Genomic DNA, 23,803 nt, shown 5'->3' on the forward strand with positions numbered 1-23,803 from the left:
CTAGAACAAAACAGATTTGCCAAGGAGATCTGGAAGCCAAGGAGTTTTCGGTTTTTGGGATTCACATTATTCACAATGTGCCCCTGTCTTGGATTACACTGTACAGAAAGCAAGCCAGAATAAAATGGTTAACGGTAATTGTTACCTATCATAACAGCTCTGCCCTTTGGGTCGACAGCAAGGAACTGTCCGGGGACGATGCGCCGGCAGCCGCTCTTTCCAAAAGTTTCCTGGTGAATCTTCTCAAACATGTTCTTTGATGGATGATACTCCAGAATGACGATACGGCCACTGTCACTTCCCACAACAATGTAATCTGAATGCACATATAACAAGGATTAATGCATCATACAAAAATAACAACTTAATAGTTCAGGAATCATTCTGATGTAATACGATCAAGCATGTCATCTCCAACATTAGATCTCAGGGAAGCTATGAGACCCGACTTTAAATATACAGGTGATGTTAGTGGTCAGAACTCATGCATGTTCACGCAACCTTGGTGACGTACCTTTGGTTCCTCCAGTGAGTCTGAAGGCCATCAGGGATCTTACGATGCCAAACACTTCCACTGTGAGTAGAGTGTGCACCTTTCCTGTGTTGGCATCTGGCCGCAATAACTCCAGGATCTTTCCTCTCGAAACAACAATCTCCTGCATCTTGGTTCCTACCGAAACACAAACCACCACATTTCTGCATTTGACATATGGAAACAAACGGAAACGAACCAGGAGCCAATGAATTTCTGGCAAAATTGGGGTAAAGTGATCTCATTTTTTGATTCCAGTTAAAAGTTGAACTGCAACATTTTGAACCAGCTGTAGTCGGGAAAGTGGCATCTGGCTAAGCCCAACATAAAGTACATTGTAATAGTCATGCGTGATAAAAGCATGAATTAAAATCTCAAAGTGATGCAGAGAAAGAAATGGTTTCACATTAGCAAGTTTGAAAACAAATGGACTCAACAACTGATTTAGTCTGTGCATCAAATTCGAGATCGCTGTTGAGTCTTACACCAAGGTTTGTTGATTTAAAGGACGCCAGATAAGCATTGACCTTGGATCCATTACTAGGCCTAAACAGCGTGACCTCAGTATTGTTAACGTTTAGGTGCAAAAAAATGTATGGCCAGCCATGCCTTGATTTCTGCAAAGCACTCTAGCAGTTGGTTTTCAGAGTAATCATCAGCTTGTTTCAGTGGCACATGACTTTGACAGTCATCAATGTAGACATCAAATGCAATGTTGCTGGAGAACTGATCCAAGAGGATGTAAGTAGAAGGAAATTACAGAGGGCCAAGTACAGCGCATTGGGGCACTCCCCATCTGAGAGGTGCTGTCTTGGACTAACATGACATCCTACACTGCAGGACTGAGAGGTTCAGGATGTCCTTTGTCCCCACAGCCATTAGACTGTACAACTTCATTATTTAAATGTTCCTTTTTAAAAATGCCCAGTTACCTGTACATAATTTGGAACCACCACTACTCAGACACTGTTTTTGCACCGATATGTTTCCCGCTATTTTCTATTCTATTCATAAGCCATCTAACTGCAAAAGACAGCAGGAAGACAAGGACCCTTTTAGAGCCAACTCACCTGAGAAGTTTCCATGGATGGCATGGGTGATGCCAGTGGCACGCTGCAGGGTGATGTTGTACAGAAACATGGCTCCCTCTTAGTGGCTTCCACACAAGGTTATTCTGGAGCAGCTAAGTGAGCGCTTAGCCCGGCTCAAAACTGTAAAAACAAAAGTGCATGAGCAGTAAGAAATCAAGTTTATGGAGGAGTTTATAATTAAAGCTAACAATTCGCTAACTGCTATGAAGCTAGCTTTAGCTACGCGACTCCACTATTGAGAAACGCAGAACTTACAAAAAAAGGGATATAAAAATAAGCCGAATTGTATCTACTTGACAAATGTGCTTCACAATGTTTCTATGAGATAATAGAAAAAAAACTAAGGCGCTAATATGACTGTTTACATCCCAACAACAGCTAGCATTAGCTAGCTCGTATAACTAATCGTTAGCAGCACCGTAAGCAATTAGGAAATGAAACTTCGCCACTGACTGTTGTTTGCCGCCTAAACTTTGTTATTTGTAACACAGATAAGAGAGCAGCGCATAATCGCCTAACTTGACTTAAGCATAGGCAGCTCATGCTAACTTTCATTCATCCGGTTGAGGAAAGCCCGTTCATATAAAGCGCCACTTTTGACGCGTCCTTTATTTTCTTGCTATATCGCTTGACATCGGGCGAAATTAACATGCATACAAAGCCTATCTGACTGAGGACAAGTCACAGATTTGTAGAATACAATATTTACCGGTATGTTAAATGAGATGATTCGGATTTTGGATGGATAAAGTTTCATTTACACAATCAAATTCCCTGCAACTCGGGAAACCGACGACGAGCCGCCGTTGGTGGGTCCTTCGTCAGCCAAAACGTCGTCACGCTAGGTGGCCAGCATGTGCCTGATAGAAATGTGAGACTGTGGCAGCACACTCTGTCCAGCAGATGCAGACAAAGACCTTAATGTTAAAGACTCCAAACGAAGAGATTTGAGAATAAATATTTGAAGGTGATTTCGTATCATGTTTGTTTTAGTTTATTGTATTTGTTTTTCCCTTTTATTTTATTTTCTTCATTATTGGCTTAATATTATAAATAAATATAAAGGTTTCACGCTAAACTCTGAGACTTAACTGGATTTAAATACCACTGCATTACTGCACTTCATTCACACAGCTGCTTTAAAATATTGTTATATGTAACAATATTAATTACTGTATGTTTATATTTTATTTCATTTTGCATCCGTACCTATATATATATTTTTTTATTGTAGCACTGAACTACTTTTTTTACTAGAAAGGAATGTTTTTTGTTTCACTTTAATGGCATAAGGAGAACTTGCAGGTAAAACGTGAAACATTTTGTTTTTAACTGGTTCATTATTCTCACACACTTACATTCATATCAGTATTAAAAAATCTCATCACATTTATTACTATATTGCCTAGTAAATGTAGTTACAACATGCTTGCAGACTGGCAGCAGGCTGCCAGTCTTTTTGACAATATTCAACACCAGCCTTGATGGATTCTCTGCTCAACGGGCCGTTTAATGTGCTGAGTGAACCAGAAAATGAAAACTGAACAGAATTCTTTTGCAGGAATCCAAGGGAGTGATAGTGTCTCAAAACACACCGAATAAAATCCCCTCTGCAGTAGCACCATGTTGAGACCGGAAGCTTGTGAGGTTTCACGGACAAAATGGTTCTATTCCATGACTACTTGTACAAAAGAGGTTTTGTAATTATAAAATGTGCCTGTTGGAGATGGTTGGTGACCTCTACTAAGAATACAAATGATTTTTACAGCCTTTTAGTGCAACTCAGGATTGAGTAGACCTATCAAGGAGATGGGAAAGCAATACACATAAATGTTTTTATTGAAATAAAATTGTAATGATAAAACTGGGTATTTATTACCAGGAACCAAAAAAAAAAAAGAAAAAAAAAGCTTCCAGTTTGTTTACATTTTCAGAAACAGTAAAAACGAAATTAATTCATTTAAATTAGAATTTCTTTGATACTTACCCAAAATCTTATTGTTAGCATAGTATTAGGTTAGCCTTAAACAGCATTGCAGTCTTGCATTCAATTCACATATTGTGTATATAGTATATTGTGATATCTATCTATCTATCTATCTATCTATCTATCTATCTATCTATCTATCTATCTATCTATCTATCTAAATGTAATGTATAAAATGGGTCTATGTATGGTTTAGACAAATAAAATTAAACATTAATTAACATGCCAAAAAATAGATACATTTTAAAGTTTCTTTGATACTTACCCAAACCTTTTAATTTTATTGTTAGCATTTAGTTTTCCTTAAACCAAGTTTTTGTACCAACATTTATTCAATTATGTTTTCAGGAATTCTTTTTTTTTTTTTTTTGTCCCCTTAATGAACGAAGGTCCTCACAAGTGACCAAACGCACAATTTTAGGTCCCCACAATAGGAGTAAATAAAGGTTACACACACACACGCACACACGCGCTCACATATACGTTGGACGTTTAATTGTGAAAAGATACGACCGGAAGTTGTAGATTTATGCTAGTGAGCGGGATAGCGGAGCCGCCCGCCGGGGTCGAGGAGGAGGAGGAGGAGGAGGACCGTCCCTCCCAGGAAGACACCAGCCTCCCGTCTCCGCCTCCTGCCCCCTCCTGCCTCGTCGTTGAGGGCCGTCCCGGGGAGCAGTCCGAGGTCTCTCCTCTCGCATTGGACCTCGTCTCATCACTCGCTTCCACCCAGTGTGCGGCTTAGCTGCCCTTAGCCTCCTCAACATCTGGTACCCGTTGCTTTTTGCAAAGCGAGACGCAAACCAGCCAACGAGGAGGGTTTCCTCCGCTGCAGCCATTTAAACCACACTGCTTATTTGCATCCAGAAAGAGTCGTGGAGAAACACACACGCACACACACACACACAATTCAGAGATTCAGACAACGTGACTGCATGTCGTGAGGAGACTGGAAACCGTGAAGACGCCTGAAATAAGCAGCAGAAAGAGAGAAAACACCGCTTCTTGAGGCTGATGTAGGATTTCACCCTGAGATTCACCCGGCACCTCAAGGTGAGCATTTGAAAGCATCATTTATTTATTTGTTTGTGCAGTGAAGTGTCTCCAGCGAGTGAGGGCTTTGGGGTGGGGAGGCGAACACAAGCATAGCTCTGTTAAATAGAGCTTTTGTTTTGGTGGTGGTGGTGGTGGTAATAATGATGAAGAAGAAGCAAGCATCATCCCCTTCCACATCCTCCTCCAGTGTCAGCTGCTCGTGTTGGAGGCCATCGGCTCTTGGCATCACCCCGGTGCCCTGCCACAAATCCATTGTAGTCCTTGACCTGCCCGACACTGTTTAATCTTTTGCCTGTTTGCATTAGAAACTTGGCATACTTAAGCTTTAATCCAATTTAATATTACATGTTTACTCATAATATCACGAAAAGACGTCCAAGTTTTAATTTGCACGTAATTGTTATGTTATCTGGCAGAAAATGCATCAGAATCTCTGAATGCCTACACTTTAATTCAATTTGATATCACATGTTTTGCTCTTAATATTAGGAATAAACTTATACATTCTAGTTTGTAGTCATCAGACCTACTGTATATTCATGCTTATTCTGTTTTCTGGATGCAGACGACATGTGCTACTATCCCTCAAAGTGTAATCTTCCTTATCAATCTGACATTTTCATCCCAAATGACATTAAACACAGTAGAAGTTGACATTTAAACAGGCTTTCCCCACTTTCTTTCCTGCTGTTCCTCCCCTCATCTCCATCTTCCCTCCCTCTTCCTCCGGTCTCCTCACCCCTCATCTCCCCCCTTCTGCCCCCCTCCCCCTTTTAACCTCCTTTCTATCCCTACCCCCCCCCGGTTGCCTTTTCTGTATACACTTGACATGCATCTGCCCTACTTGCCTCTTCTCCCCACCTTTTTCCTCCCCCTTTGTCCTCTCAACCCTCATTCATCTCGCTGGCTCGCTCTCCCTCTTCTCCCCCTCCATTGATTTGCTGCCGCCGTTGCTAAGAGACGACAGCGGTCAGAGTGCTGGATGCAGGAAAGAGTAGATGAGGGAAGGGGGCCAGTTTTACTGTACCTGCACGGAGAGAGGGGCGAAGATTGTTTGAGGAGACGTAGTTTGCTAAGAAGTTGCACCAAAAACATCTGACACGAAACTGAAAGAAACTCTCTTTTACTTATACTTAAATATAGCTGCAAGTGATGATTACCGATTAACCTGCGAATTGTCTTTTATAATCAACCTGTGAATATAAGACAAAAGTGACCTCTCTTCACAAAACCCAAAGAAATTGAGTTTGCAAAGATGTAAAGAGACTGTAATATAGTTGGATATGTGTGGTGGCGTGTACATGGCATGTTTGTTTTTGATATGTGAAATGATGTGTTTTATTCTCGGGGCTGTACAGACCGTGGAAACAATTTTCCTGTGAAGGAAATAATAATAAATAAAACAGGGGTCTGCAAGCCACAGCTCTGGAGACCACTTATTATGTTATTGTTCGTTATTTCTTTTGTTGCACCGTGGACTGATGCTCAAAGAACACCTCTAATCTGGGAGCTCGAGGGCGATCCCGTGTCACTGGTATTAAAAAAAAAGTTTTAAAAAGTTGTCAGTTAGGATATGAATCACATCCTACTATGTTTACCTCCCGAATTCAATCCCTGCAGGTGGTAAATCTGGAGCTTCCACCCTCGGTAAAATAAACAAGGTTAACTTACAACTGTGATGGCAAAGTGTCTGCTCAGTATGTGGCGAGAAATGAGCAAACAACAATTTTTATTTTTCTCATGTTGAAAGTCATTTTCAGATCAAGCATACACCATTTTTGCAGGAGATAAACTGCTGTGGAAAGTTGAGCAAAGGAGTGGATGGAGCCTTTAAACTCTACTTACAAAGCTATCAACTAGTTTTGTGGCGGAGATGATAAAGCACGTAAAGTCATCACACACAGACATACAAAACTTGAAAGGATCCTAGATGAGGATATAAAATTATCTATTTTCTCACATATGTTTTTGCAGCTCCAGACAAAATGTATCCGCAAAAATGTCTCTTTTTAGAGGAAAGTGTGGAGATATCTGATATAGAACAAAAAGATGCGAAAAGCAGCAAGATCTTTAGCGACAGTTCTTGTAAAATCAGGATCTAAAAGGTTGAGCCAGATTTGTTTCTCCATTGACTGACTCATCATCCTGACCTTGCAATTCCGATAAATTATAGGGAACTTAAAGCTACGTGATTTCTTTTTATCTTATGAACTTGGAAATGCTGCTTTAATTTTTTCATAGTGCAAGGTTCTTCTTACATAAATGTATAATGAAGGCAAAAACCACTAAAATGTGTAATTCTTTATGTTAAATTATTAAGATTCTTGAGAATCTTCAAACATATAGTTTGAACTGGCAAAATGTTCCACATTTAAACCAAAACCTTTTACTGTATGATCTGATAATATTAGGTTTTAATGTTTTTTTTACTATAAATTACATAAAAAAAGCAAATGTGTTACAAAATGACCTTCTGCGTTAAGAGAAAGGTGACGTGCCTTTTACAGACGTTCAACCTTGTGCAGAGGGGTGTAAAAGTACACGAGTGTAATGAATTACCAGCCTAAAGCCAGCTTTAGACCGATATAACTCACGTTTGGAAATCTGGAATTGCATAGTGTACATTGAAGTATGTGATTTAAAAAAAAGAAAAGAGTAATAGTAAAAGAAAGGGCAACAATCTCAGGTGTGAAATATCACAAATCATTCTAACTTGAGCTGAAAACCACACGACAACACTTCATTGACTAAGAAAACTCAAGGGCTTAACTGTAAGCGGTGGTAAGAGGTGTTGAATCCTTCAGCCTCCCGGTTTAATCACCCAGCTTTCTCTATGAATAGCTTTCGTCCAGTTTTTATAGACTTTCTAGGAACCGGAATGTTTCTGAAGGCATTGTGGTTATGGATGTTTGAAGGTTTTTCAAATATAAATCGGCTCTCTGGCAATATTAATTTTAGGGTTAAATTTTATTTTCAACCTAAAATCTACCTGCAGGGTGAACACTGTCCTCACTGTGGCCTTGGGGTATTTCATGTTCTTGTTTTAATATTGTCAGCAAACCTCTGAACCACAGGTCTTCAACAGGGGGTCCGTGACCCCTAGGGGTCTGTGGAGGTACTGCAAGGGGCGGGTCATAAAATTTTTAGTTGATTAGACATTTTTTATTTTTCCCCCACAATTTTCCGGCACGTTTGAAATAAAAAAAAAAAATGAATATTTGGAGCTGTGTACTATCTGAATAGCTTAATATTGAATGCAAAATGATAATAGTGTATATTTATAAATAGAACTAGGCTGCGTTTAATATAGGACACATATAGTAGGGGGTCCCTACTTAATCCCTGTCAGTTTGGGGGTCCTTGGCCTGAAAAACGTTAAAGACCCCTGCTCATTCCTGCTCGTTCCCCACAACTGGCCGAGAGCATATTCAGTCCCCACGTGAATCCCCAGTCGCACGCTGCAAAATTAGCTCGTTCAAATCAACATTCTTTCATCCAAGTTAGAAGTTGTGCGCTTCTCATCAGGGTCAGACATTTTGCTTATTTGGGAGTATAGTACTAGGCTGAGTTTAACACAGAACACATACAGTAGGTGTATAGTATATAGGTATCTGGTCCCAACGTAATCTCTCCATCAGTTTGGGGTTCCTTGGCCTAAAGACTCCTTCTCTAAACTCATGTAAACCTGTTCAGTTACACATGATTTACAGCTATTTAGCAGTGCTTGCAGCTGAGTGAACACTTTTGTTTCAGCTCATGTTCTTCTTTCAGTAATTTATGAGCATATCGTGGACTCTGCAGTTTAAGCAGCATGCAGAATTGTATCAATCAGCGAAATAGAGGAATAAAGAAAACAAGATGTAAACAACCGGTTTAATATTTAACATTTTTTAAGATTTTTTTCATGCACAGATGAGCAAAAACAAGCACAGGAAGAGTCCTTGGCAAAGTTTCGTTGATTTAATATGTCACATTAATGTACTTGAGGCACATTTTTCATCTGTTATATGATGCAACCGATTATCCACTTAAATAATCAGCCTCTGATTTAAGTCCTTTTTGTAGCTTGATTAATTAATCATAGACATAAGCTTCAAAACTCTCAATACATTCAGATTGCGCTCTAAGCAGTTAGTACAACGCCTGACAAGCTGGTAGAATAGCCACTAGATCATAAAATTTAAAAAGGCTTGCACATGAATGTTTCACACCATAAAACCCAATAAATGTGCCACTGACCTTGGAGATTTGAGACTCAAAACCCACTTCACCGTTATCTGACTGAGACACTTAACAGCAAATAATTATGTTCACAACATTATGACCGCTGAAATGAGGCGTGAATAACATTGATCTTTTTCCACTTAAAACAAGATGAAAAAGTAAATAACACTGACCATCTTGTGACAATACAATGTTCTGCTGGGAAACCGTTGGACCAAGCATTCTTGTGGATCTTTCTTAGACATGTAGCACCCACCTGGACCAGACCAGGCACCTCCACCCCTTAGTCACTCCTTGATGGCAGCAGCCATCCCCAGCAGGATACAGCCTGACACACAAGGAAAAACAGTTTAGGAAAAACTCAAAGAACATGAAGAACACCACAATGTGTTGACCTGGCCTCCAAATTCACTAGATCCCAAACTGATCAAGTATGTTCATTGTCTCATGAGTCACAACTGTCTTGGAGGCACAAGGGAGACCTGCTCAATAGTAGGAAGGTGGTCATAATGTTATGCCTGATGGGTATATGTTTCTAGACTAGATTTGACAAAAAAATGTGGCAGTGCAGGCAACATTTAAGTATATGTTAACAAATCCAATCAAACCTGCAAAAATCTACAGCCTTGCATTCAACTCAGCAACATGGAACTAAGCACAAGAGGCTGTTAATGGGATTGTTACCATTAAACCATTTGTACACACACACACACACACTTACACTCTTCATTGTACTCGTGCTACTTTCTCAGAACAGTGAGAACAGATTTGAAATGTAAATCCCTCCTCTGGAATGTCCTCAGTCTTCTTAGACTCCATGACCAGCTAAGTACACTAAACTGTTCATGTGTTGACTATAAAAAGAATAGTTTCGCCAAAGCACCTCTTGTTTCATTTTGGACTTGTCCTGAGTTCTCATTTGATTACTGATTTGTGCTTAATCAAAGTCTGGGTGCTGTGTTTTTTCTTTTCTTTTTTTTTTTAAATGCACAATGTGTTAAATAGCTTTTTCATAATTGTAGTAATTGTACTGAAATGGTTTAGTGGCAAGATATAAAAAGGCTGTGCTTTTATTGTGACTGCTTTTGATCTCTGATTAGTGTATTTTCTCTCACCAACAAATGAATCCTGCAATTAAAAACCTAAATTGTTATCGAGGTTCTTTTAAAAACCATTTCAGTTCATTTCAGTGGCCAGATTCTGTGGCAGTTTTTCCAAAAGAAGGCAATGAAGTCTCTGTAAGATGCAACGATCTGCAGTCACGATTAGAAGTTTAGAAATTACAAATGTATTTTAAACTTTCCAACTTTGTCTGATAAGTGTTCTCGAAGCACTGTGTGAGTGCACAAATGTGGCTGCGACAGCAAATTAAGCACCTAATGAGCCAAAGAAATTCTCAAAATGTGCCTTCAGTTTCAAACACCGCCCTGAGGTAAAAGGCCTCCGGTAAAGTTAAATTTATTGGCTTCGATGAAAAGTGTAGCACCGCGTAGCACCAGGCTAATTTCACCTCGTGGTGGGTGTAAAGTGAAACCCCCTCCGGCCTTTGATACCATATCATATGCATGATACTGAAAACATGGTGGGAAAAAAACTCTGCACACACACACACTTTCTTGCGTAATCCTATCATTTTAATCTGCTTAAAATAACTGTATTTTATTCTCTATCTCACACACAAACACGCACAGACACTCTATCCGATCACTGTAAACTACTTAACTTTCTCACACTCTCCTTTGTTTACACGGCTATTTAAGTCATCTGTAAAGCCACTTACTGTAAAACCAAAGAGGGCCTGTAGTCTGCACTGTACACTCATCTTAATTATATAAATTACCGGGAATCAATTGAATCTGATTTTTGTTTGGGTTAATTTTCATGTTTTTGCCATATTGCTGTATGGCTGTGATTGTTTAATTAGTTCTCCAATAGAAATCACGTAACTGCTCAGAACATCCGATGAGTGTCAGTCAATTTATTTCCTCTCCATTTGTCTAGGTGCTAATCAATGGCTTCTGTTTGGGCTGATAAAAGCACCCACAATCATCGATGGGCGACGCAGGAATTTGTGCTCACAGTGGAGACAGAGCAGCTGTTTAGTTACCGTTTAAATCAAATCCATGTTCACTTTCAATTGAATGATTAATGGATTGCCTTGTTAAAAATGCATCCTGACGTACAAAAACAGATTTAGGTGCAATTAAACTGGTTAAAGAAGTACTGTCCAATTTGACATTTTGGGAGTTTTTCCTTCCTCCTTCCTCCTTAGTATGAAGCTAGGGCCTGGACACAAGAAGATAAGTATTGATTGTTGATCACCATTGCTAGTGGGGGCCTTTGGGTCCTATGGGTTGAGCATCATCCCACAGATATTTCTTGGGATCTCTTGAATTTGGTGGCCACATCAACACCTTGTGCTGTTTTTCATGTTTTTTTTTTAGTTGTTCCATCTTTGTTTCTGTGCCTTTGTCAGGCTGCTACCATGAAGGAGTGTCGTTGCTATGGGGTGGGGGTACATGGTTTGGTCTAGGTGGGTGTTACATTGTGTAAGTTGCCTCCTCACAAATGCCAGGTCCTAAAGTTTCCCAGCACAATATTATATTGTCACAAGATGGTTAATCATATTCAGTACTCCTTGTCAGGAGTTTTAATGTTGTGGCTGATTGATTCATGCATACATTTGCAAGCATCTTTATTTGCACCCTGTTTGCAACAAGTATGATTATGCATAGTACCTACAGTATATTGTGGTACTGGATGTGTGAACAACAGGTGAAAAGACTACTGTGTGTATAAAAAGCACTTGTGTTAGGGGATGACAGTAGATGGCATCTATCTTCAAATCACAGTCAATTGAGTTTTGAGGTTCTTGGTGGGGAGGCTTTTAGGAAGCATGAAATAGCCTCTAAAAGGCTTATAGGTTTGTAGCTTTACGAATTAGCTTTGCACAGAGACGACTACAAAAAATGTGAGCACCTCCAGAGCTCCTTAAAATAGATTTAGATTTCCTGTTGGTTTAATGATTTTTATTGTGTTTTGAGGGAGGCAGGCCTGCTGTTTACCTGGCTCTCAGAAGACGACCTCGTCCCTAGCCTATTTTATTTTATTTTTTTTTTTACAGACAGATATGAATCTTTTCTGACTGACAACATACAAGGCCTGTTCAGACCTTACATTAAGAGCCAATCTGGGCAATGCAATCACATAAAAAGATTTGAGGGTGGTCTGGGTCGCATGTATCCACGTAATGACCCATCGACAAGTGTTGAGCACCTTTTATATTGTTCAACATCAACTACAACTAAGTTGACTGCATATCACACACAGCGATCTGTCATGTATAGAGTACGGGCTGCAGAGGCGAGTCATCTACTTGTGTCGTCCCATCTGTGCTGCTCTTATGATTTGATGAAGCAGCTCCACAAGATTTTCTCCTTCGCTCTGTCAGCTCTTGGCATTTGTCTCAATTTCTGGGCATTTTAAAAGCCTACTGAAATAGGTACCCTGTGACGTACACTGTCTGGCCGAGAAAAAAAAGAGTCGCCACCTGGATTTAACTAAGCAAATAGACCAAGCCTCCTATTAAATAATTACTGCATGGGTGATTATCTTTCAGCTGGCAACAAGTTATTTATTTATTTGTTAGTATTATTTATTTAGCATCAAGCAGAGGAAACATCTAAGGAGATTGAAGCAGAAGCTACTAAAACTGGGTTAAGAACTGTCCAACACATTGTTAAGAACTGGAAGGTTAGCGGGGAACCATCGTCTTCCAGGAAGAAATGTGGTCAGAAAAAAATTCCTGATTGATCGTGATTGGTGATCGTTTAAACATTTGGTGAAATCAAATTGAAGAAATAACAGTAGAACTCCCGGCGATGTCTAATAGTGAAAGTAAGGGCATTTCTACATGTACAGTGTGATGGGAAGTCAAGCAATTGGGACTGAACCGTTGTGTAGACCACTAATCAGTGAGGCTAACTGGTAAAAAAGACTTCAGTTTGCTAGGGAGCATCAAGATTGGACTTTGGAGCAATGGAAGAAGGTCATGTGGTCTGACGAGTCCAGAGTGATGGCGGCATCAGGGTAAGAAGCTGACTACCTGAATATAATGAATGACCAGGTTATTTCATCAATGGATTTTTTCTTCCTTCTCTGGTGATACGGGCATAGCCTAAGATGACAAAGCCAGGATTCAATTCATATTGCTCATATTGTGAAAAGGTGTTTCAGGGAGCATGAGAGATCATTTTCACACATGGATTGTCCACCACACCACACCACACCAGAATCCAGACCAGGCTTTGCGCAATACAAGAGCTTGAAAAATGAATGCAACGCTTGATGGACTTAAATCTTGCGACGTTGCAGAAGCCTATCGAAACAATGCCACAGCGAATGCATGCTGTAATCACAGCTAACGGCTGTCCGACAAAATATTATATATATGTGTGTGTGTGTGTGTGTGTGTGTATATATATATATATTTATATATATATATATATATATATATTTTTTTTTTTTTTTTTTTTTTTTTTTTTTTTGGTGGTGCTTTCTTTGGCCAGGCAGTGTATTTTATTAAAATGTCAGGGAAAGAACGTGGACTAAAAGCATTATTATGTACTATTAAAATTCAGTCCCTTAAAAGCCGCCCACTAAAGCACAGGAACGTGATGGCCAAAAGGTGTCACAGCGTTTCCCCCCCTTGTGGAAATCACTGCCCAAACACTGGATTATATTTCCAGGCAGTCACATGCTTTGCTCTGCAGAAGGTACTTTGGAGTTCAAACTCAGCCAAATAATATAATTATAGATCACTCTTGTGCTCGCACAACCAATTCTGAGGCTGCAGCTGATGATCTTCATCATATCATTAGAAATCTGCAGTGGCGGGACTAAGGCGCCTTTTTCCTGTCTCGTCTAATGAACTCATCAGGAATAGCTTAAAATAGGTTAATCTAATACCTAGGGAGCAGACAATTTTAATAGAGGCATGCAACCCTAAGTGGGTTACGTCTTCTCTTCTCATCTCCTCTCTTCTGTTTTCTGAATGACACATTCGTTGTCACTTTTGCTCCATAGGGGCTTTAAACTGGGTTAACGCACAGGTCATCCTGCTGATATAGCCTCAAATAAAGGGCTTCTCTCTCTCTCTCTCACTCACTCTCTTCACACATCTCACTCTCAGAGGGAGGTTGTTCAATTGCACAAGACACTCAAAAGTGGTGTTCACAGAATAAATAAGTGGACTTGCAGCATTGAGGTGTCAAAAGCATGTTCCCTCTAACTAACGGATAGTTTTGGTGACAGCCTCGCTGAGTTTAAAAGAGATGGGCAGGGTAACAGGTTTGTGTGCTTTCCTTTAAGAACAGTGTGTTCGCGGATGACACGAATGATTGGATTTGTTGACTAAGACGTGGTCTTGTGAGGTGTGCATTGGCCTGTTTGAGTAGTAAACATCTGGACACATGAATCCAGAAGTGTTTCTGTTCTATATTCTTATAATGCTGAAGTATAATTCTGTCATGTATAGTACCCAGATGCAAGACACTAATGGGAGACCAGAGCAGGCAAGAAAATGACTTTAACAAAAAGTCAAAAATCAAAACCTGAGGTTGTGCAAGAATGGCAGGGTAATCCAAACACACAACTGGTAAAGACCAAAAACCAAGACAAGAACACAAGGAACTGAACAGCGAGACAAAACAGCGTAACATCACAGATGATTTGACCAAGATCACAGGGAATCAGGGCTATATATACACATATGGACAGAGGGTTTAACAAGATACAGGAGAAACCAATCCAACAATCGAAGTGGAGACGACACAGGAAGTAAAACAAGATAAGTAACACCAAGGAAGAAATTAACAAAATAAAAACAAGAAGCACAAGGAAAACCAAAAAATACTCAAAAGATCATACCATGATAATACGGTAACACTAATAGTTGCTGATGGTACTGAGAGCAATGCAGCCAAACAACTTATTTTCATAAAACCAATCATTTCTGTGATGATGTAAGCACCACATTCTGATCTCATGCAACTGTTTTTCACAAAACAACAGAGCAGTTTACAAGTGGTCTAACGTGAAGCTGAAGGACACACATGTTGATTAGGGCAACAAGAGACCATCAAACGCTCCAGTTGTGGTCATGAGGGCATGATGAGTTTTCTTTTCTTTTTTCAAATTGACAGCAGTTATGGCAAGAAGAGTGAGCTTCATCTATTCATTAGCAATATTCTTTTGTTTTGCTTGTTTCCCTCCAAAACATTTGGGTAAGGGAAATACACAAGAGGGTTGCCTAGGAAACCAGAGCTTGGAACATCCTCTAGCAACAAATTGCCTTGCACTCAGTGCGGCTGCTTTCGCTCCAAAGGCCCTTTGTGATTTGTCAAGTTAAACGTTCTTTCTATGAAGCAGCAGCCATGGGAAATGTTGAGGAATGTCACATTGTATCACTTTGATGTAGCTGTAGAAAACGGTGTGGAAAAGGGCAGACACTTATAAAAATTGAATTTAGCAGATGATTGGACAATCCATCATCTTATCTTCTACTATCAAGCCAAACGCAACAACTGGCGGACAGATGAGCTGTGCAGGCTAGCAGGTGCAGCTACACAGTTAGCATGTCGGTAGACCGTTCGTGGGGACTTGGGGAAAATGTTAGCACAGAATGACAATTGTCACGCAAAACACCACTACAGCACAGGCCTATTGGTCCGCTCTTCTATGGATCAGCTACTAGCACAGTGAAGCCTGGCAAGATTGATTATCGTGAAATTTCAAGAACATCACAGGAATCCTGCTGCTTAGCAAGAGAGGAAGTATCTTTTCTAAACAATAAATATAGAGTGGTAACCTGGAAAGTGGCTTTTAAAGTACTAAACTGTCAAAGCTGAAAACTTTAATGTATTTAAGGCGGTTAAAGGGCCATATATTCAGCTTATTACATATACCAGTAGTTTCCCTCTGGGTTTTAGTTGATAAAAAATGCGTTTGGCTTTTCATTGGCACCATGAACTCACACAGGATTTCCTCTACGAATGTGTCATATGTTTTCTCTCGTTCTCTTATCAGATTTGTGCAGAGTCATATCTGCTGGGGCGGTATCATAGAAAGAAAGAAAATTCCTCCTGTCAGCGTGATTAGGACTGACTTCAGCTAGCCGCTTAAATCATTCTTGTTGACAGTCCCAGATCCCCTCAAGTAGCCCCAGAGCAAGAGCAACTACCAACTGTGCAGTATGAACTCTTGCTGCTTTATGTGTTATAGTGCAATATCAGACAGGTGCTTGCAATGGGTCACTGTGGTTTTATGAGGTTTTGTGCGTCAGTTTGGTAGATTAGGTATGACAGGACCGACTGTGTCTGTCCAGTATGTCATCACTTTCTTAGAAATGTCACATCTTTGTAAAAATGCTTCTTCGTCATTGTTAGTGTAGTTCTTCTCTTGTGTTAGGGATTGTGAAGAAATTGTGTGAATTTTTTGTTATTTTTATTTGCACGTCTACGTCACACAGTATATCACACAGTAATAGCTTTCACATTTATCCCAGTGTGTGCGCTTACACCTGTCAAGTCAACCTGTGATTGCGCATGTGTTTGTCACACCTATTATGTCCACCCTTTTCCTCCAAATGGAAAGCTAGACGGAGCCATCAATTACATCAGCTTACCGATGGCTGGCCATCTGAGGTCTTTGTTCTCCTTGGATTATTGTGCTTTCTTTAAATGTCCTCTTCTCGACAGGGAGCCTATGTGCAGACTGTGCGTTAACCCTTTCCCCTTACTGATGATCAGATTTAGAGCTTTCAGAGAACCCACTCCTGGAGCTTAAACACAGCTGACATTACCACTGCTGTATTTGTGGTGGCGGCGGCGGCGCGGTCTTGAAACTGACTGATCGGAGTCACTCACGAGCGGCATTACCAGGAACGCTCATGTCGTCACTTTTCATTCACTGCCGAGGAAGCTGCCGGCTCTGTTGCTCAAATTTACCAGAAAATGAGTTTCTTTCTCTTTCTGCCTGTTTCTCACTTGAAAGGCAGCACGTACAGGAGGAGATCCCAGAGCTGCTGTCTGTCAAGTTTTCACTTCATCTCATCTGCTCCCCCCCTCCAAAAAAAAATCCCTTTCTCGCCTCTCGTCTCTTCTCACACTCTCATCTCTCCGTGGAGCGTGAAAGAGCACCCAAGGGAGAGAGAATGAGAGCAAGAGCAAAGGGGGTTCTTCCCGCTCTCCTTTCGAGAACCGCGTAGGGGTGAGGCCCAGCTAATCGACTTCCTCCTAAGACCACGGACCACCTGCCACCTGACATGAATTAGGATGCGCTCAGTATTGCGCTGGGGTTGAGTCAGCGTGACACAAATGCTTCTTGTGATTCCAGCCATCTTTTATGTTTAGGGTGTGAGACCGGTGTTACTGTTGTGGCTTTTCCCGCTATTGAATTCCTGCAACGACACCGGTGTGACAGCTGACGCTCGTGATGCGAGGATGAGTTATTGCCATGGCAACGGTGACAAATTCCGACAGGAACACTTAAATACATTCGAGGATAATGCGTTTTGTTTCCACAAAATTTCTGCAAAATGTTTCTGGAAACTTAAGTCAGTGTTGCGGTAGTTCTGGTTTTACTTTAGGACTACATTTTTTATAGAATAGATATAATATTTGCGATTTGAACAGGCACATTACAATACCTGCAAGTTTATGGGAATTCTTGTATGTTTAAAAGGATAAATAAATAAATAAAGAAATAAATAAATAAATAAATAAATAAGCAGGAATACAATAAGACATAGATAATAAAAATAATAAATCTGGAAAGTTCAGATATGGTCGTAGTCTCAACTCGCTTAGGTTGTGTATTGTAAACGGAGTTGCCCATAATACACACATATGAAATACTATTGCACATTGTTCATTGTAGCTTTTTTCTTTTGTTTCTTTTTATTGTGCTTGAAATGTACTTTGTGTGTTTCTAATTGCAAACTGTTAATTGAAAATGCCTGTTGGAACATAATGATGTTTTGTCTTTGATTAGGCTTTAGCTAAAATAATGCAGTAGCTCACATTGTCAGAGCTCTGATTTCTCTATACTCCCTATACCGCAGAGGCAGGCCTTTGAAAATTGCCCCATTGTTTAGTTTCTGCACACAAATTGATTGACTGTTCTCGCCAAACTTAATGTTGAAATGCATCCTCCCACATTGCACAAATCACAAACTGAGCTTTTCCGTTAAGTGATGCAACTTTTATTCTTAGTTATAACGATAACATCTGGATTCATGTTAGTTGGGCATATTTTGGAGGATGTCAGATACTCAGTGTTTCATTGTGCCTTCTTCTTAGTTGACTTAATCGCGCACACAGATTTTTGTACGTGGGTGGTTTGTGTGTGTGCGCCGTGATAAGTGTGACACAAACAACAGATGTGCCACTTACTTTAGTTTGTTTTGTCTAGACATACTGAGGCATCGCTGTTTAATGCTAAACAAAACATTTTATAGCAGATTTATACTACACACAGGGACCTGAGCTGTGTATTTTCATTCTACTCCAGTAAATGTCTCCACCAATCTGAGTAGGAATGACCACTTTTATATGGCCCGGGAGAGACATCGCTGTATAAAAGCAGATTTACTTGAAGCTTGTTTTGTGGTACAATGTTCATTTATTCTCTATATTGATGTTGACCACTCCTTTCCCTCTGTGCTTCTTTCTTCTGTTGTTCTAATCAGTGCATATTACGCTAAATACAAACAAGCAGATACTGTTTTTGCTCAAGGACTTGAGCATATAGACGACTTCTGTGTCAATTTGATGGTGTAGCTACGGCGACAGCTCAGACCCTACACAGACCGTAGCGCCATAACCCTAAGTGTACTTCCCAAGAAATTTAAGTTTTGTCAGCTGTGTTTCCACTTTAGTATTTCCAGCTGCTTCCCCATCTCTGCAATTTTCAAATTGATTGTTTGGGATCAGTAAAGATGGGACGCACTGAGGATAGGTTAACTGAGGTGATATAAACATTTGTGTGACTTGTCTTTGGCGAAATATCGGTGAAAGTTTCCTGTCACTGTTGTTACTTCATGCATAAGTTGCTGATTGTCAGAGACTTCTGTGGTGCAAACAGACTCTGTGGGTGGTTTATACAGCCAGTATAGGTCTTGGGCGCACAGCTTCAGAGCTTTAGGTTTGGAGTTTACACAGAATATCTGCCACATACTGGTGACGTGGAGTTTGATGGACTTGGGAGTATATCAGAAACTGATGTCAAAACAATGCACTATTGAGTTGCAACATGGGAATTGATGGAAGCAGGTTGCGTTGGAGCTTGAGCCACTTAAACGGGGTAATATTTTTACACATCCTGGACCATGTTGCATCAGATATGCGGCATTAAATTCATGGAGTATCACTTTACCAGTATACTTGCATCTAAGTGTAAAGCTCTGTCCACATTTAAAAGGATTCACTTGTTGCCCTTTGCCTCAGAGCTAACAGTTAGCGCACCCTCTGTACAAGTGAAACAAGCGGATCATAAAAATAACTGCTATGGACGGAGCTATATTCTTCTTGCCATTACTGCTTTTGATGTGAAAAGAAAATACTGTCAACCATGCCGCCGCTCTGTCTTGTTTCACTTGACGCTTCAAGCCCGCTATCAGCATGGTGATTTTAAGTTGCGGACAGTGTTTCTTTGTGGTAAATGTTTGCAGAACTCTGCTTTAACTGACTCCTAAGTACTACCAAAGGGTAATAACACCATCATCAAATGCTTCTTTTACAGAGTTTTGGTTAAGTGAGAGGTTTCCTGTGCTTTCTTGTTTGTTTTTGCCGTATAGCAATGTGTCACTAAATGGAGGAAAGCTGAGAAGACGTCTTGCCATCTGTGTGCATGGCAGATAAGAGGTGTGTGTATGCTTGTAAAATTAACATAATGTATGGAGGGTAGGCTTGGGTGACTTGTGCTATCACTTCTCGAGCAGGTTGTAATGTAGCACCCAGGTGGCCCAAGGGTCTACTGAGGCAGGCTTACCAACAGAGCTTGCGTCACGGGCTGAATTCCAAAGCAGTGTCATCCCTGCATGCCTGTGCTTGGATGGATAGTCTCTGCAGCAGTAGCAGCTGGCACCGGGCCTCAGGACGGAGGACTATCCTCCTCGCCTTCCCTTTATTATTCCTCTCGCCTCTCCCAGGACCGAAGACTAATGGGAAGAAAAGGGAGGGAGGGGGAGCAGAGCCTGAAGACACTACAGCAGCGGCAGCAGGGGGATGAGAGAGAGAAGTGATACATTATATTGAAATATGTTTATAGATTCTCCCTATCTACATGCATGCAGGGGGCAGCACATTAGCAACATATCGGGATGTGATGTAACTGTGGCCTCAGTGGTTAAAAGAGCAGCTTGAATTAATGCCACAGTGAAATTGTTAAAAAAACAAAAAACCTGGAACATCATAGTGAGATATAAGATTGTAGAGATGTTCATGTGCAGTATGTGTATGCATTTTTAAATAGTATGATTCCACTTTTAATACAACAAGAAACTGGTTTTAGTAGGAGCCTCAAAGTGATGTGATCAGCAAATGTAAAGCTATCTCTGGTTGCTTTGTCTGTGGGCTGCTGCTGCTGGAATGTGATCTCACATGTACGAGAACAGGAAATAGATTTTTAACTTCAGCCTGAACGCTGATAGAATCCAGGGTTGCTGCTGTTGATGTATGTTATAAGCTACTTAGTCGTAGGCGTTCATCATTACAGACAGACACGCATTTAAATCCTCCTCTTCATTTTGGTTAGGAGATCAACTACAAGTGGAACCCCCTGAAATACTTTTAAATACATTTCATTCACAGTTTATCACAGATGATTATGTATTAGCTTCAAAACCTAATATATTATGTAAACTTGTTCCAAAAGAGAAAAAAGACCACACGAGTGGACAGTTTTCAGTAAGCTGACCCATACTTTAAAAAAAGCCCTTTTTCTACATCAGAGTATTTTCCAATTTCCCAAATGCCAAATTCCCCCCAAATTATCACAAATCTTTTCCCCAAAAAAGAAAAAAGAAAATGCTGCTGGTATTTTCCCTTTCTTTTGTGTCAAGTGTCAGTGGGACGCCCATACCAAACGTACATATTACACCATCTTGGCTTAATGGTTATTGCTTAAGTGCTTTCCTCACTTAGCTGGAAAAAAGTGATAATTTGTGAATTGATTTGAAAATTTAAACCACTGGAGACATAGTCAATAGTTTATATGATCAATTAGTATTATAGCTATAGTCTTGGAAGGCGATGGAACCATTTCTGCGGTTACTATTGGTCATCGGGGATATTAATGCTTCACAATGCTCAATATTCCTTTTAATATCACCAGCTTTGATTTGATGCAGCCAAATGTAGCCTGTGGCATTCTAGCAGAATCAGTTCTTGACAGTAGCAAAGGTCAGCGTGAAAGAAACTGCAATGGTCAGTGCAGTCGCGAGGAGCATATGGGTCACGCAGCGCTCACCTAAATGCAAATCAAAGAGTGAAATGCAGCATGAAGGAAGGATTAAAATGCAAGCGGGGAAGAAAATCTGCGCGTGGCAGCAGGGGTTCGAGTGATCGGAGGCTCAAAGAAAGAAAGAGTGATGTGAGAGAAGAGATGCAGGGAGAAACTGAGACTTAAATTTGAGGCAGAACACCAGATATGACAAGAGAGGGGTTGACTGTGCACGGGAGACAAAGTGCTGTGCACGAGAGGCATGTGTGACACAGAGATAGCAGTGTGTGAATGTGAGGAGTGTTGTAGTGAAAAATTGGCATGCAAAGCAACTTGTGACAGACGTGGGAGTGATGGAGAGCAACGAGGGGGCGCTAGCATGAATCCATCCTGAAACGTTAGGGGACAAAAGGAGGAAGTATCGATTTTTTGTGTGATTTACTGTCAAATTATGTCCCCTAATGGGACCCACTTTACAAAGACAAACCATTTTTAACCTGTGGTGCCAAGATTGAGCAGAATAAGCACACAATGCATATAAAATCTTTTGGGATGTCTTCAGAGTGAAAGACAATAGAGGAATTATAGGAAGACAACAGTAGGTGAAAATGGACAAAGCAGGTAAAGGTAATAAAGAGTATACGAAGGAAAAAGAACAGATGTGGAAAGAATTGAGCCTGGAGATGAAAGTAGGAGAAACTACAGATTGTTTTTGGCGATAAGCTACTTCACCGCTACCTTTATTCGGCTGTCAGGGAAGAAGTACTGTAAGAGCTCTCTGAGTGCGCCCATTTTTTTCAGTGATTGGACAAATGCGACGCTACCCGATTCAGATACAGGATGTAATGACTCATAAATCCAAAAATGAGACAGTGGAGCGTACAACTGGAGAGGGAAACTCGTGACCTTTAACTTGAGAGTAATGCCTCAGTGGTCAAGTCTATATCTGCCTGACCAGATTTAAGATGGTGAAGGACTGCTACGAGGAAGGAATTAAAGATAAAAAATGAATTTAAGAACTCAGAATTGTGAGTGGAAGAGAAAGAGGTGAGCCAGAAAGTCAGAAAAAGTGAGTCAGAAAAACAACAGTTAAACGGAAGCTTTTAGGGCAGAGTGAGGTACATTTACGGATTATTGGTTAGAAGATAAGAATGTAAGAGTTGGTTGAAACGCAATAGATGGACTTAACTAGAATTGACGTCGCAGAGAAGATGGAAATAAGCAGCGGCCTTTTAAAGAAGCAACATGCACAACATGTGGTAGTGACTCGCGTCTGCTGCCGCCTGTTAACAGCGATGGCCTGATGAGTAGTTGAACTGACAACCAAAGGCAGCGGCACTTATTATTGAGGAGCTGTTTACTTGGAAATGCTCGGTCACTTATTTGAATGCTGTCCAAATCCATGGCTGAAGGGCACGTGAGCCAGGCCCTGAAACTTCTTCCCGGGTGCCTCGTATGGCTGCCTACTGCTCCAAGTGTCTTTCTGCATGTACATATGGATGTGTTGAATGGAGAAAACAAATGTACAGATTTGTTTTGAGGAATGGGGGGAAAAAAACAGTAGAAGCTGATGTTAAAGTACGAGGTGGATTAATTAAGCGTTGAATTAATCATTAGAGACATTAGTAGAATAGACAAAATACAGATTCATGCTTTTTCAAGCTATTTCAAATTGACACTATTATATTATCATTATGGTTAGCTTGCTAATTTTATTTTTATTTTATTTTCATTTAACCAGAGAGACCTCATTTAGATTAATAACCTCTTTTTCAAATGAGTCCTTGTCAAGATTGGCAGCAGCAAACATGAACCGAGTTACACTGTTACACAAAATTAAATTAAAAATTTAAAATGCAAACAAAAGACAAACAACAACAGGTGCATATTGTGGAGTTAGGAATGTTAAGTACTCTCAGCTTGGTTTTAAAAGCATGTGCGGAGTGGACAAAGGCCCTTTTACCCAATTCAGTGCAGGTATATGGAACAGAAAACAACAAATGATCTTGTGAATGGAAAGAGTGCAATTAGTATTTATATAGCTTTATATATAAAAGTATACCAGTCACTGGTGTTTCAGGTGGCCACAGTAGGCCATCCCACCTGAGAGTATAACGCACAGTGGTTAAACCTAGCTGACGTTACCCGTTTCACCGTGATAAGTAACCAGCTCCATGCTTGCTCATCATAGGAACATCACGTTTGGCACTGCTGTTGGAGCAGCTGGGAACTGTACAGGTCGTTACTAAGTTTCCAGACACTGCTGTCGAAAGTAATGTTCCATAAAGAATGAAGGTACAGGTAGAAACTTGCACAGTCCTCAGGGAAGCCTGCATTCAGATGATGTGCAGATACTGAAGGAAGAATGCCACCATAGTCATTTAATTTGCATTTTTTAGCAGCACTGCTCAGCAC

At 40.4% G+C, this 23,803-nt stretch overlaps 2 protein-coding genes across 2 annotated transcripts in view; one reads left to right on the forward strand and one right to left on the reverse strand.

Moving 5' to 3' along the window:
• The window catches only part of sf3b3 (splicing factor 3b, subunit 3), a 31,031-nt gene extending 28,550 nt beyond the window's left edge, over positions 1 to 2,481 (reverse strand). Inside the window, exons 1-4 of the mRNA XM_047596460.1 lie at positions 2,333 to 2,481; positions 1,603 to 1,743; positions 515 to 670; positions 146 to 316 (exon numbers count right to left, since the gene is read on the reverse strand). Coding sequence (XP_047452416.1) covers positions 146 to 316; positions 515 to 670; positions 1,603 to 1,672 — 397 coding nt within the window. The 5' untranslated portion in view covers positions 1,673 to 1,743; positions 2,333 to 2,481. The remainder of the gene's footprint in view (positions 1 to 145; positions 317 to 514; positions 671 to 1,602; positions 1,744 to 2,332) is intronic.
• A 1,674-nt stretch (positions 2,482 to 4,155) lies between these two features.
• The window catches only part of st3gal2 (ST3 beta-galactoside alpha-2,3-sialyltransferase 2), a 59,208-nt gene continuing 39,560 nt past the window's right edge, over positions 4,156 to 23,803 (forward strand). Inside the window, exon 1 of the mRNA XM_047596376.1 lies at positions 4,156 to 4,660. The gene's annotated coding sequence lies outside the window, so the exon portion shown is untranslated. The remainder of the gene's footprint in view (positions 4,661 to 23,803) is intronic.

The sequence above is a fragment of the Mugil cephalus genome, chromosome 10 (genome assembly GCF_022458985.1).
Source record: "Mugil cephalus isolate CIBA_MC_2020 chromosome 10, CIBA_Mcephalus_1.1, whole genome shotgun sequence".
Lineage (NCBI taxonomy): Eukaryota > Metazoa > Chordata > Actinopteri > Mugiliformes > Mugilidae > Mugil > Mugil cephalus.